At 39.0% G+C, this 13,942-nt stretch overlaps 1 protein-coding gene across 3 annotated transcripts in view; it reads right to left on the bottom strand.

The window, feature by feature from the left end:
• Positions 1 to 13,942, bottom strand: part of LOC127799331 (uncharacterized) — a 74,345-nt gene that overhangs the window by 43,480 nt on the left and 16,923 nt on the right. For all 3 annotated transcript variants that reach the window (XM_052333269.1, XM_052333271.1, XM_052333270.1), the window contains exons 2-3: positions 7,505 to 7,556; positions 6,982 to 7,055 (exon numbers count right to left, since the gene is read on the bottom strand). In XM_052333269.1, the coding sequence (XP_052189229.1) occupies positions 6,982 to 7,055; positions 7,505 to 7,556 (126 nt within the window). The remainder of the gene's footprint in view (positions 1 to 6,981; positions 7,056 to 7,504; positions 7,557 to 13,942) is intronic.

The raw sequence follows: 13,942 nt of genomic DNA, 5'->3' as shown, positions 1-13,942 counted from the left end.
ATATTGGCCTCAACATTGGAGGGGCAGTCTATTTGCTGAAAAAGTAGCAGTAAGATTAAATTAGGTGGAAAGGCACAGGAACATGCAAACCTCTCAATAACGAGAAATATGTGCTGTTAATTTTGGTTGAGCATTCTTACTGACATGAATATATAAGCAGAAAATACTTTCAAAAATTACATGAAAATGACCAGCTCTTGGGATTTTTCAATCATTGGGAAGCTAAGCCAAATGAATACTGACATATATACTTTTATGTAATATTATTGGAATTTAAAATTGAAACCATCAAAAGTCAATGATTCTTATGTCAGCAGTAAAGAACAACAAAATAAGTAACCAGATTCTATCATTTCTCTCAAGATCCAAGAAGTACTTGTATACCCAGACAAACTGGTGCAAATGTGTCCTATGGTTATATTCAGAATGGAGTCAATATATGCACTAGAACTAGTCATTTCTGACAATAAAAATTGGTGTCTACAGTGCACAGGGCTCCTTGCTTTGCCAGGTTTGAAGAAGAGCCGTATTTGAAAGAAGACTTCGCCCCTTGCTTTTCTAAAAAGAGGATGTTTCCACAACTTAAATCCGTGACCTTCTAATGAGAAATGAGCAACATTACAATTGCTACAAAGGATCACCCTCTAATCATTTCTACCAATAAGAGGAGCAAAATTTAAAGGCAGATTAGTGATATCAACATAGAGTGGCAGGTGCAGATGGTTTTGTGTTAACTTTGATTATATGATTACTGCTGGAATTATTGCTGGAATTATGCTGATCTAATCTTGATCCTAGAATATTCTAGGATCAGTGTTTTATGTAAATAATATGTAAATATAGAAAGTTAATTATAGTAGGATGCTGTCATTTATTTCCTTCCTTCTTTGCTAATAATCCTCTCCTTAAAAGAGGATGTTGTACACATTCATTAGTATGAAATTAAGACAGTTTATGGTCTAATTTCTAAGTTGGTATCAGAGCAGTAATTTAGGGATTGAATCACAGCTGTTCACTGTGAAATCCTAGACTGCCCATCAATCCCAGCCGTGGACCCAAGATCTGTTGGCCATTGTCGACCCAAGATCTGTTGGCCACCTCTGCCTCTCAATCGGCTGTCATCCCTCTGCAGAAGTTGGAAGACAGATATTGTCGCTGACTAAGGAAGACAAACAGCCCTCGGAGACAGCTGCTGGAACAACAGTCGTCATCAACAAAGGCGCCGCAGACCTGCTTGCTGCTGTATCGGATTGCATTTCCGATCTCAGATCCACTGGCGCCATCCCCAAACACTGCCGACCGCATTCCCAGACACCAAATTGCTCGCGGTCTTTGTGCCGTGATTGCTGTTCGCCATCAGTTGCTGTTCGCCATCACTGCAGCCATTTTTCTGATTGTTTTTTGTCAACCAGTTTCTTCTTCCTAAGCCATGTCTGAAGTCACTTTGGGCACCACTGCACCCTCTACCGCTATTGTCCCAACCAAACTACCAGCAACCCAGCCAACCCATTCTGTCCAAATCACCACTATCCGCTTAAATGGTGATAATTTTCTTCGCTAGTCTCAATCAGTTCAAATGTATATTCGTGGGCAAGGGAAAATTGGCTATCTTACCGGAGACAAGAAGGAACCTGCAGCAGATGACCCATCCCATTCCATTTGGGATGCTGAAAACTCCATGGTAATGACATGGTTGGTCAACTCCATGGATGAAGATATCAGCTCCAATTATATGTGCTATCCTACTGCAAAGGAATTGTGGGATAATGTAAATCAGATGTACTCTGACCTAGGAAACCAATCACAGGTTTTTGAATTGACTCTGAAATTGGGAGAGGTCCGTCAAGGAGATGATTCAGTAACTAAGTACTTCCATTCTTTGAAGCAATTGTGACAAGATCTTGATCTCTTCAACACATATGAGTGGAAATCTATAGATGATTGCAACCACCACAAGAAACTCGTTGAAGACAATCGTATTTACAAGTTCCTTGCTGGTCTTAATATCGAGTTCGATGAAGTGCGAGGACGGATCATTGGCCGGTCTCCCCTTCCTTCTATTGGTGATGTATTTGCCGAAGTTAGAAGAGAAGAAAGCCGACGGAGTGTCATGCTAGGAAAAAAGACCACTGGTGAGACACTTGAAAATTCTGCTTTAATTGCTAATGCTACTGCCTACAAGGCTGCAAATTACCAACGTAAAAATGATGAGCGACCTCGGGTCGGGTGTGACCATTGCAACAAGCCACGCCATACTCGCGAGACTTGTTGGAAAATTCATGGCAAACCTGCCAATTGGAAAAGCAGTAAGCAAGGAGACAAGAGCCACCATGGGGTCTCTACTACCAATGGGGTTGATACCGGTCCCTTCAACAAAGAGCAAATTGATCAACTTTTGCAGCTGTTAAAATCCAATTCCTCATCTAGTATTCCTAGTGTTTCCTTGGCACACACAGGTAGAAAACCTAACGCCCTTTCTTGTCTTCATTTTTCTCCATGGGTTATAGATTCCGGAGCCTCCGATCATATGACTAGTTCTTCTCATTTCTTTAATACCTATACTCCTTGCTCCAGAAATGAAAAAATCAGAATCACCGATGGTAGTTTTTCACCTATTGCAGGCAAAGGACTTATTAAATTGACTGAGAATATTAATCTCACTTCTGTCCTTCATGTTCCTAACTTAGCCTGCAATCTTTTGTCGGTTAGTAAACTGTGCAAAGATTCTAACTGTCGTGCTATTTTCTTTAACTCTCATAGTGAATTTCAGGACCAGAGTTTGGGGACGACAATTGGGCGTGTTAGGATGATTGAAGGTCTTTACTACTTTGATGATATCTCTGTCGGTAATAAAAAAGCTCAGGGCTTTAGTAGTACTAGTTCAATTCTTGTTCCAGACACAATAATGCTATGGTATCTTAGACTAAGCCATCCTAGTTTTGCCTATTTGAAACGTTTATTTCCTGAATTGTTTAAAGGAATGGATTATTCACTTTTTCAATGTGACAGTTGCATCTTGGCAAAAAATCATCGTTCTACATATATACCAAAACCGTACCAAACATCCAAAGCTTTTTATATAATTCATAGTGATGTTTGGGGACCATCTAAAATTTCTACTTTCTTTGGCAAATGGTGGTATGTTACCTTTATTGATGATCATACACGTTTGTGTTGGATTTATTTGATACACAAAAAATCTGAAGTAGAATACTTATTCAAAAAATTTTACACTATGGTAGAAACTCAATTTCAAACCAAAATTGGTATTTTACACTCTGATAATGGCACTGAGAATTTTAATGAGCACTTGGGGGTTTTTTTGAAAGAAAAAGGTATTCACCATACATCTACTTGTCGGAATACTCCTCAACATAATGGTATTGCTGAACGTAAAAATAGGCATTTACTCGAAGTCGCACGTGCCATAATGTTTTCTATGCATATTCCAAAATATTTATGGGGTGAAACTGTTTTGACGGCATCCTATTTGATAAATCGCATACCCACTAAAGTGTTAAAGTACAAAACACCTCTTGAGTGCCTGAAAGAAGTTTTTCCCAACACATGATTACATTCGGATCTTCCTATCAAAGTTTTTGGGTGTACTGTGTATGTTCATATCCCGAATCAATTTTGTTCCAAACTTGATCCTAGGGCTGTCAAATGTGTTTTTTGGGGTTATGCCTCACATAAAAAAGGTTATAAGTGTTATGATCCTCTCACAAACAAAATCCATATCAGTATGGATGTTTCGTTTTTTGAAAAACAACCATATTTTATCCAAAATTCTCTTCAAGGGGAGACACATGAAGTTGGAGAAAATTTTTGGGATGTTTCTGTCCCACTTCCAAATGCAATATGTCCCACTCTAGAACCACATGTTTTTATAATGGTCACTTAGGAGATTCTGGTTCTTTGGTGCCAAGTAAAGGAGTTTCTCATGCAGGGGGAGAAGTACTACAAACCGATTATCACGATCTAAATTCTGAGCTTCAAGTTTATACTAGACAGAGATCTCATCAAAGAAACAAAGACCTGAATGTCAACTCTACACAAAGCCAGTCTGAAAACCCGAGCAATGGCACTGTAAGAAATCCCATTTCAACGTCTAATTTACTCCCTTCAATTGTACCCAATAGTTCCCCAATTGATTCTTCAACTATTATCAATTATTCTCCCTTCAATTGTACCCAATAGTTCCCCAATTGATTCTTCAACTATTATCAATTATTCTCCTACTATTCTTGATCTTGATATTCCTATAGCAATTAGGAAAGGTGTCAGAAATTGCACTAAACATCCTATTGCTAAATATATCTCTTACCACAGACTATCAAAAACTCATAAAGCTTTCACATCTAGGATTTCACACTTGTTTGTTCCAAGGAATATACAGGAAGCTTTGAATGATTCGAATTGGAAATTAGCAGTCATAGAAGAGATGAATGCTCTAAGACAAAGTGGCACTTGGGAGATAGTTTACCTGCCCAAAGGTAAGAAAATAGTAGGGTGTAAATGGGTGTTTATAATAAAGTGTAAGGCTGATGGGAATGTTGATAGGTACAAAGCCAGATTGGTGGCTAAAGGTTTCACCCAGACTTATGGGATTGATTATCAGGAGACCTTTGCTCCTGTTGCTAAAATAAATTCTATCAGAGTCCTATTGTCTCTTGCCGTAAATTCAGATTGGCCCCTACACCAGCTTGATGTCAAAAATGCGTTTCTTAATGGTGATCTTGAAGATGAGGTTTTCATGAGTTTGCCTCCAGGATTCGAAAAGAAATTTGGGAGTGACAAAGTATGTAAACTGAAGAAATCTCTATACGGTCTCAAACAGTCACCAAGAGCATGGTTTGAACGCTTTGGAAAGGCAGTTACCAGTTATGGCTTCCTTCAAAGTCAGGCAGATCACACTATATTTTATAAACACTCAAAAGATGGTAAAGTTGCAATTTTGATTGTTTATGTTGACGACATTATTTTAACTGGTGATGATGAGACAGAGTTAGCAGCCCTCAAGAAGAAACTTGCAAAGGAGTTCCAAATTAAGGACTTGGGCATTCTAAAATACTGTCTAGGAATGGAGTTTGCAAGATCCAAAGAAGGTATTTTCGTCAATCAAAGAAAATATGTACTTGATCTTCTTGGAGAAACAAGTTTACTCGGTTGCAGGGTGTCAGAGACTCCCATTGAGCCTAATGTGAAATTACAGGCTGCCAAAGCTGAAGAAGTGAAGAACAGGGAACAATATCAGAGACTTGTGGGCAGGTTAATCTACTTGTCTCATACGCGTCCCGATATTGCTTTTGCAGTTAGTATGGCAAGCCAATTTGTGCACTCACCAGGGCCAGAGCATTTTGAGGTAGTCTACAGAATCCTAAGATATCTTAAAGGGACACCTGGCAAAGGATTAATGTTCAAGAAACATAGCCACCTGCAAGTTGAGATCTACACTGATGCAGATTGGGCAGGAAGTATTGACGATAGGAGATCTACTTCGGGCTACTGTTCTTTTGTTGGGGGAAACCTAGTCACTTGGCGAAGCAAAAAACAAAATGTGGTGGCTAGAAGTAGTGCAGAAGCAGAGTTTAGAGCTGTTGCCCATGGAATTTGTGAGGGAATGTGGATCAAACGAATACTTGAAGAGCTGAAGTTTTCTCATTCAATGCCTATAAGAGTCTGTTGTGACAACAAGGCTGCCATCTCTATAACTCATAATCCAGTATTGCATGACCGTACAAAACATATAGAAGTAGACAAACATTTCATCAAGAAGAAGATCGATGCTGGAATAATATGCATGCCATATCTTCCAACCACCGAACAAATTGCTGATGTTCTAACTAAGGGTCTACACAAGAAGCAGTTTGATAAACTTATTGGCAAGCTGGCTATGGAAGACATCTACAAACTAGCTTGAGGGGGAGTGCTGGAATTATGCTGATCTAATCTTGATCCTAGAATATTCTAGGATCAGTGTTTTATGTAAATAATATGTAAATATGGAAAGTTAATTATAGTAGGATGCTGTCATTTATTTCCTTCCTTCTTTGCTAATAATCCTCTCCTTAAAAGAGGATGTTGTACACATTCATTAGTATGAAATTAAGACATTTTCTGGTCTAATTTCTAAGTATTACCCATCCTTTTCTTCCATAAAACTGTTTATCAAAAGTTCTTGTATAAGTGTCTATTAGGATTGGCAATTGGTACAGGGTTTATTCCCATGTTATACTTCTGGGAATTCTAGAAAAGATTTTTGGTAGAGCATTAATTTCATCCTTTCTTTAACTTTTTAGTTACAGCAAAGTTATAGAAACCAGGGCTGCATATCAGACAGATTAGACCGAGTATGCCTTCTAAATGTGCTTAACCTAAGCATTTTCTTATTCTTTGTTTTATTTAATTATATTTGGAAGCATAACCGAAGAAACAAATCAATTGGTGCTAGCTCCATCTCTAGCCTTCACCAGCCTCCAGAGATCATGGATTGTTGCACCTTCAGAAATAATCAAGCAGCGCCAAATGCATTGCTTGAAGACCACCAAGTCAACACCCTATCATTATAACCTAGATTCAACGGTCTTATCATCATCATTCTACATCCCTCCATCACTCAGCCTCCCATTGTGCTGTTATCACTACTAACATCTGATGGTGTCAACAGGAATTAACCTGACTGTAAAACTGGGCTATTGAAGGCTTTATTAAAATGGGTTAACTAACTCCTCGGGCTACGTGATAAGCCTATATCAACAAGAAAAACTCATGCTAAAGGCACTAAATCTTGATTCAACAATATGCAAGAAAAGATGGGGCAAGAGAATGAAGGTCCACTCCTTTCAGCAAGAAAAACTCGAAACCTTGATATTTCACCACCCTACCTTAGTGCAATGTGTGAATGAATTTCCTCAGCCTCTCAGATCCTACCAATGAAGTTCAGGGGGAAATACAAGAATAGAACAGAAAGAAGTATACCTTCCAAAACATATGAGCAGAACTATCCAAAGTGATGAGCTGAACCAGCTAGACTCCTTGTAGGAAACCCAAGCCTGATGCAATCACAAACAGATGGGAGACCATATATCACAATGAATATTTGTATAGAAGACTAGAAACTGCCTGCATGTTGTCTTCTTACTGTAACTCCCTAATATGTGCCAAAAAATTGGAATTTAAGCACATTAGCAGAAAAAATACGTACAAATATGCAATACAATGCAAATGTTTCAATTTGGTTGAATCAAACTACATTTTTCTGCCAGTAAAAGAAATTTGAGCCTTCATAACTTTTGAAAATTTGTCTAAGATAACCCATCTGGAAGTTGAAAATCTATTGGAAATTATAAAATTTCAACAGAGCTTAAATTATTACACAAAAGTAAATCCTTCCAAATTTCCAGAGAAATCATTACATTAGCTGAAGATAGCTTTAGGTGAACAAGAAGAAGCATAAACAGGATCTTTATCCACTTGGCAATAAGAAGTATGTGTTTCTTACCCCTAAAGCTACAACATTTATATAGAAATCAATCAAGGTTGCCACCATCCACCTGCAATGAAATTTCGTATAATAAAATTTATCAAAACATTAACACAGATCTAAATTGATAGTTCATTAAATAAACAATGCAGGTGTGATGTTAAACTGAAATACTCTTTTCCCATAGGGGTGAACGAAAGAGAGGGGGGGGAGAAGAACAACAGCAAGAAGAAATCATTAGAAGCCAAGCAACCTATGTCTATTCCTCAATTATACCCACAAGAACAACCAACATTGATGTTAGATGACTCCTCAAATTCATATCTGATTCAGATAGAGTCCCTCAGATAAAACCCAATCTAATTGTGAATAGGGGATAGGGATGTAGGCATTAGAGACTTAATCCAATTAGAGTTGTCGCTTGCACCCCTAGTTCAGTAGTTGAGGGAACAAACTAGTAATCTGTGGGGTGATGTAGTCAGGTTACTAGTAATCTGTGGGGTGATGTAGTCAGGTTACTATGGTTTTGTGTCTTGAGTGTGTGCCCACAAGTTCAGAGAAACAATCCCCAAAGGGTGTAACCAATTATTTGGAGTAGTTGGTATTGGATGTCTTCCCAGTGCAAGAGCTGAGTGTGAGAGGGTTTTGAAGTTTGTCCATGCAAAACTACTAATTAACGGAGTATCCCCTTATGGTGGGATTGCGGACATGAGCACATTATATTTCCCGTGTCCTTGTTTTCTACGGATTTATGAGATTGATTTATGCTTTTGATCCTAGCCATCACTTAGTATGGATCATGCCTAACAGGACTGTGGCTAATAATCCAATTAAGAAACATATGAATCAACCAATGTGCTGGTGTCTTTTAGGAATAGAAAACAACAATAAACAAGTTCATAATAACTAGCTTTGAAGCACGAAAATGGCTCGGAGACGTCGTTTCAGCGTTTCCGAATCGTTTCCCGTTTCAGAAACGGAAAAAACGACTCGAAATGTTTTTCGGGCCATTTATGTAATTTGCAAAAGTTCCGGGGCTGTTTTGCAAATTACATAAGATGGCCAAAAATGTGTTTCTGGTGATGAGAGGCAGCGGAGAGGGAGGATATAGCAATAGAGGAAGGGGTGTGTAGCGGAGAGGGAGGATGCAGCGAAGATCAGCGATGAAAGGTGAGACAATGAAAGGGTTGGCGATAGCAATAGAGAGATGGGTGTGCAGCTGCGGCGAGAGGCGGCGAAGAGGTAGGATGCAGCAGTAGTTAGCAGCGAGAGGCGAGGTGGCAACAAGAGGAAGGCAGCGAGAAACGATTGCTGGAGAAGAATATTATCTTCATGAGGAACAGGCAGGGTGGCCAAGGGAAGGGGAGAGAGAGGAGAGATGGTTTCTTGGGGAGAGAGACCCACTTATGTATGTATATGATATAATATATGATATGTATGTATGAGAAATATGATGATATATATGTATGTGTAAGTATATATGTTAAATAATATCCTTTACTTATTTTATTTTTAATTATTAAATTCAGTTTGCTTATTGTCATAACGCTAACACTAGCATGTGTCCGCTCTTGGTTTACTTTCAAATTAATTATAGCAATAATATCATTAACTGGTGTTTCCCATTCTTTTATAGAAAAAAATATTAACTATTAATTATTATGGAACTTATGTCTATTATTTATGTTTATTTGTATTATGTTTGAATTATTTTTAATAATTTTTTATATTAAAAAATATATTTACAAAAAAACCTCTATATTTTTTTAATTTACACTTTACCCTGTGTTTTCGTTTCCTATTTTTTTGGAAAAATGCCATTTCCCCATTTTCGTTTTGTATTGGAAATGTTTCCCATATCTATTTTTGTACAACCTAGATAGCTAGAATAGCTTTGATTTCATTGCTTCTTCTCATTATCTTCCATGTCAAAAAGCTTATAGATAAAATTGCTTTGGAACTTAAAACAACTTCAATGAAAATAAAACCACATGTAGGATTTGTTACGAACAATGTAAATGGAAGATAAAAAATATTATTACTCAAGGATTACACGACTAGACCCTTCTCTTATAGGGCTGGGAAATCTATACATTTAAGAATATGCCAAAAGTAAACAAGAATATTTACAAGATACAATAGGATCTTTCCAAAAATGAGGATATGATTGTGGATTGAGGATATGATCAGATCCTGCAAGATATGGAAACTTTCTGGATTTAGGAAGATTTGTAGGATTGCATAGTACTTGATTATCCAAGACTCCCCCTCAAGATGGCTTGTGGATATCTTCCATGCCTATCTTGGCAATAATCCCATGGACAGTTGTGCTAGTTAGGGCTTTAGTAAAGACATCCACAAGCTAATTCTTGGATTGAACAAAAGAGAAATATAGCTGCCCTGCAGTGAGTCTCCTTGATGATGAAATGTCTTATCTATCTCAATATGTTTGGTCTTATCATGCTAAACAGGATTGTAGGCAACACTTATTGTTGCTTTGTTGTTACTGTACAACATGATAGGCTTGTCATTGGTCAGTCCAAGTTCTTCCAGTACTTTCCTTATCCATAGGAGTTCGCACACTCCTAGGGCTATGTCTCTGTAATCAACTTTTGCACTTGATCTGACTACTACATTTTGTTTCTTATATCCCCATGTGACTAAATTTGCTCCAACGAAGGTGTAATATCCTAATGTAGACCATCTATTATCAAGGGATCCTGCCCAATCAGCATCAATAAAACTTTCAATGTTAAAATGCCCTTTATTTAAGAACAATATACCTTTTCCCAATGCGATTTTCAGGTACCTTAGGATCCCATAGACTGCTTCCATGTGAATATCCTTAGGTTTATGCATAAATTGGCTTAGAACTCCGATGGCATAGATGTCTGGTCTAGTGTGAGATAGATAAGTTTTCCCACTAATCTCCGATATCTACCTTGATTCACTTCATCTCCTTCTCCAATTTTTAGTCTATGATTTACCTCAACTGGAGTGTTAGTAGGTTTGCATCCCAACATCTATGTTTCCTTTAGCAGATCTAAGACATATTTCCTTTGGGATATGAAGATTCCTTTATCTGATCTTGCAACCTCTATACCAAGAAAGTATTTTAATTTTCCAAGGTCCTTAATCTCAAATTCAATTCTTAGATATGCTTTCAGCCTTTCAACTTCATCTGGATCATTTCTAGTTACAACTATGTCATCCACAAACAATAAGGACAGTCACCTTACCTCCTTTGTTTTTGAGGAACATGGTGTGATCTGCATTGCTGTGATGGAAACCAAATGTTGTAACAACCTTGTTGAATCTCTGGAACCAAACCTTTGGAGACTGTTTGAGACCATGTAAGGCCTTCTTAGTTTACATACCTTTCCTATGGTTGAAGTGTTGGCAAATCCTAGAGGTATCTCTATGTAGACTTCTTCTTCCAAGTCTCCATTTAGGAAAGTATTCTTAACATCTAGCTAATGCAACTCCCAGTCCAAGGCACTTCCAGTTGCACACTATCCGGAAAGTATCCGGATAGTGTTCATCTTTTCCACTGGGGGCAAATGTCTCCTCATAATCAATGCCATAAGTTTGGGTAAATCCCTTTGCAACCAGTCTTGCCTTTAATCTTTCTACCTATCCATCTACATTATATTTAATAGCAAAAACCCACTTACAAGGAACAATCTTCTCTCCTTTTGGTAGAGTGGTCAACTCCCAAGTTTGGTTTTTTTTCGAGAGCAGTCATCTCTTTAAGCATTGCTTGTTTCCATTGTGGATCTTCAATTGCTTGTCTCCAGCTAGATGGAACCACTGTAGAATCTATACGAGATAGGAAGGTTTTGCATGGGGTGGACAAAAAATCATAGGCAATGTGATTGGATATAGGATGTTGTGCGCATTTTCTTATTCTTTTCCTACAGGCTATAGGGAGATGTAAGTCAAAATCAAGATTAGAAGTAGGACCTGTGTTGCTATCAAGATCTATTGAAGTCGGGATGTCCTCTTGGCTAGGTAGATCGTTGAGATTGGCCTTACATTTCCGGAAGTAAGTCCTCAAGTTACCAGACTCTATTGTTGTAGGTACTCGAGTACTCACCTCCTCGATCAGTCAAATATCTTTTGGCAATAATCGAGTATCTTCTTCTAATACTCAAGCATCAACTTCTGGTGGTAGGGTATCTTCTTCTAGTACTCGAGCATCAACCTCCAATAGTTGGCTATTGCCCTCTATCAATCGAGCATCTTCTTCTAATGATAGATGAGTATTTACTTGCAATGTTGTCTGCAACGTTTGTTTTTGTTCCAATGAAAAAAACATTTGTTAGTTCTATCTCCCCGTAGCTACTTGTCTCACACAGGTATCACGAGAAAGGGAAAAAGGTGGAGAGCCAAAGTAAGGAGTAGTCTCATAAAAGGAAAGATCGAGACTGACAAAGATCGGTAAGTGAGAGGATGGTAGCATTTGTAGCCCTTCTGGGTGGCAGAGTAACCGACGAAAACACACCATAGGGCGTGAGGGTCTAATTTTGTGAGATAGGGAGAATGGTTGCGAACAAAACAGGTTAGCCAAATACTTTAGGTGGAATGGGGTAGGGTGAGGAACCAAGAAGAAGGTCTAAAGGGGCTTTAAAACCAAGTGTCCACGGGGGGCATTTTATTGATGAGATAAGCAACTGCAAGAACAACATCTCCCTAATAGGGATTGGGTACCTGCATAGTAAATAGGAGGAAGGGAGCAACTTCTAGCAAATGTCGATTTTTCCTCTCAATTACTCCATTTTGAGCTAGGGTATCCACACTGTTGGAAGATCAATAGTATCAAACTCAAATCAAGAAGGATTTTTGAATATTTCCTTTTGCATTGTTTCCTTTTCATAGTTGATCCTTTTTTCAAATTGTTTCCTAGATTAGAGATTTTGCATCTTTCTTAATTTGCTCTTCCCTTAGCCTATATATTGTTCTCTTCCCTATGGGTCGTAATTATTAGAGAATACAATCTTTGAAATAAATATAGAAATTCCATGGTATCAGAGCTAGGCAACAAACCCTAGCCGCCATCCAGGTTCTTGTCCCCTTTGTCGTCAAGTCCCAGCATCAACCCAAGCTACCATCGACTCAAACCAAGGCAACCATCATTACCACAGCTAAGCCCAACCACCATTGACGAAAATCACAGTGGCCATCACTGTTGCTACTATAGTTGAGCCCAACTACTGACGACGCAAGATCCAGATCTGAGCCCAGCCACCATCGATGAAAATCACAGCAGTCGTCATTGTTGCTACTATAGTTGAGCCTAACCGTTGCCGCTATAGTTGAGCTTGACCGCTAATGATGCAAGATCCAGATCCCAAAGCAGTAGTCGCCAAAGGAGCAGTCATTGTCACTTGTGCAGCCAAGCCTAGCCACCATCGACGTTGAATCTCGATTCCGAAGCAACCGTTTCTGTTGCTTTTGAAATCGATCTAGGCTTCCATCGCCACTACTAGACGCCACCACAGCCAGCCTGTCATCACAACCCAGCCATTCAGGCCAACCGTCCACTGTTGCCAACCACCGCTGGATGAGAACCTAGTTTGGTCTCATGGCAAACATACCTCCATCGCCAACCAATCTGGAGTTTGTAGAAGCTTCATCCAACCATAGCCCAAACCCTAATCCAATCATCCCAGCCAATTTTATTCCATCGGGCCCAAGCCTGCAGATAACCAACTTTAATCACTCCATTCAAATGACCCAACACAAACTTAATGGGTTGAACTTCTGTCACGGCGATGCTGTGACAATCGGTGGCTTCCTTGGTTCAGTGGGAGCCAAGGTAGCAACCGAAGAGAGTGGTAGAAAGAAGAAGGAAGGTAGACGAGAGAAAAGAGAGGTGATAGAGAGAATAATAGATTTCTTGATTGGATTCTTTGATACCGTTACAAGTGAAAGGTTAGGCTTATATAGCCTAACCGAGTGTGCTGCCCCACCGGATCATTCCTCATATAACAACCCTTTTGTCCTATTAGACACCTGGCAGATTCTTCCCTAACAACCTGCCTAGTTGGAAAGTAAACTATAACAAACTACCTAGCTAGAAAGTAACAATTGCAAGGAAATAAAATACTAGGAATTACATATAGTAAATAGCCGATCCTTAGCTCCAAAATTTTAACCGCCACCAAAGCTTTTCTGGTCTCATGACAGTACCCCTCCCATAAATATTTCTTATCCTCAAGAAATGCTCAAGAGGCCGGCCGGCCGTGGATACTACAGCATTAACATAGGTAAATACTCCCAGGTGTCCTCCTCGGGTGATTTCCCCTGCCACCTGACCCTGACTTGAATGAGGGGGGGCCCTTGATGGTGGATTACCCTCCTTTCCATTATAGCTTCAGGTTCCCTCGGGACTTCCTTCTCCTCCGGCAGAGTTGGCAATTCCTAGCTGATTCTCTCATTTCCAGTAGACTTTCT

Source organism: Diospyros lotus, chromosome 4 (genome assembly GCF_014633365.1).
Source record: "Diospyros lotus cultivar Yz01 chromosome 4, ASM1463336v1, whole genome shotgun sequence".
NCBI classification, from domain to species: domain Eukaryota; kingdom Viridiplantae; phylum Streptophyta; class Magnoliopsida; order Ericales; family Ebenaceae; genus Diospyros; species Diospyros lotus.
Note: the sequence above shows the minus strand (reverse complement) of the source record. Positions and strands in the feature narration are given on the sequence as shown.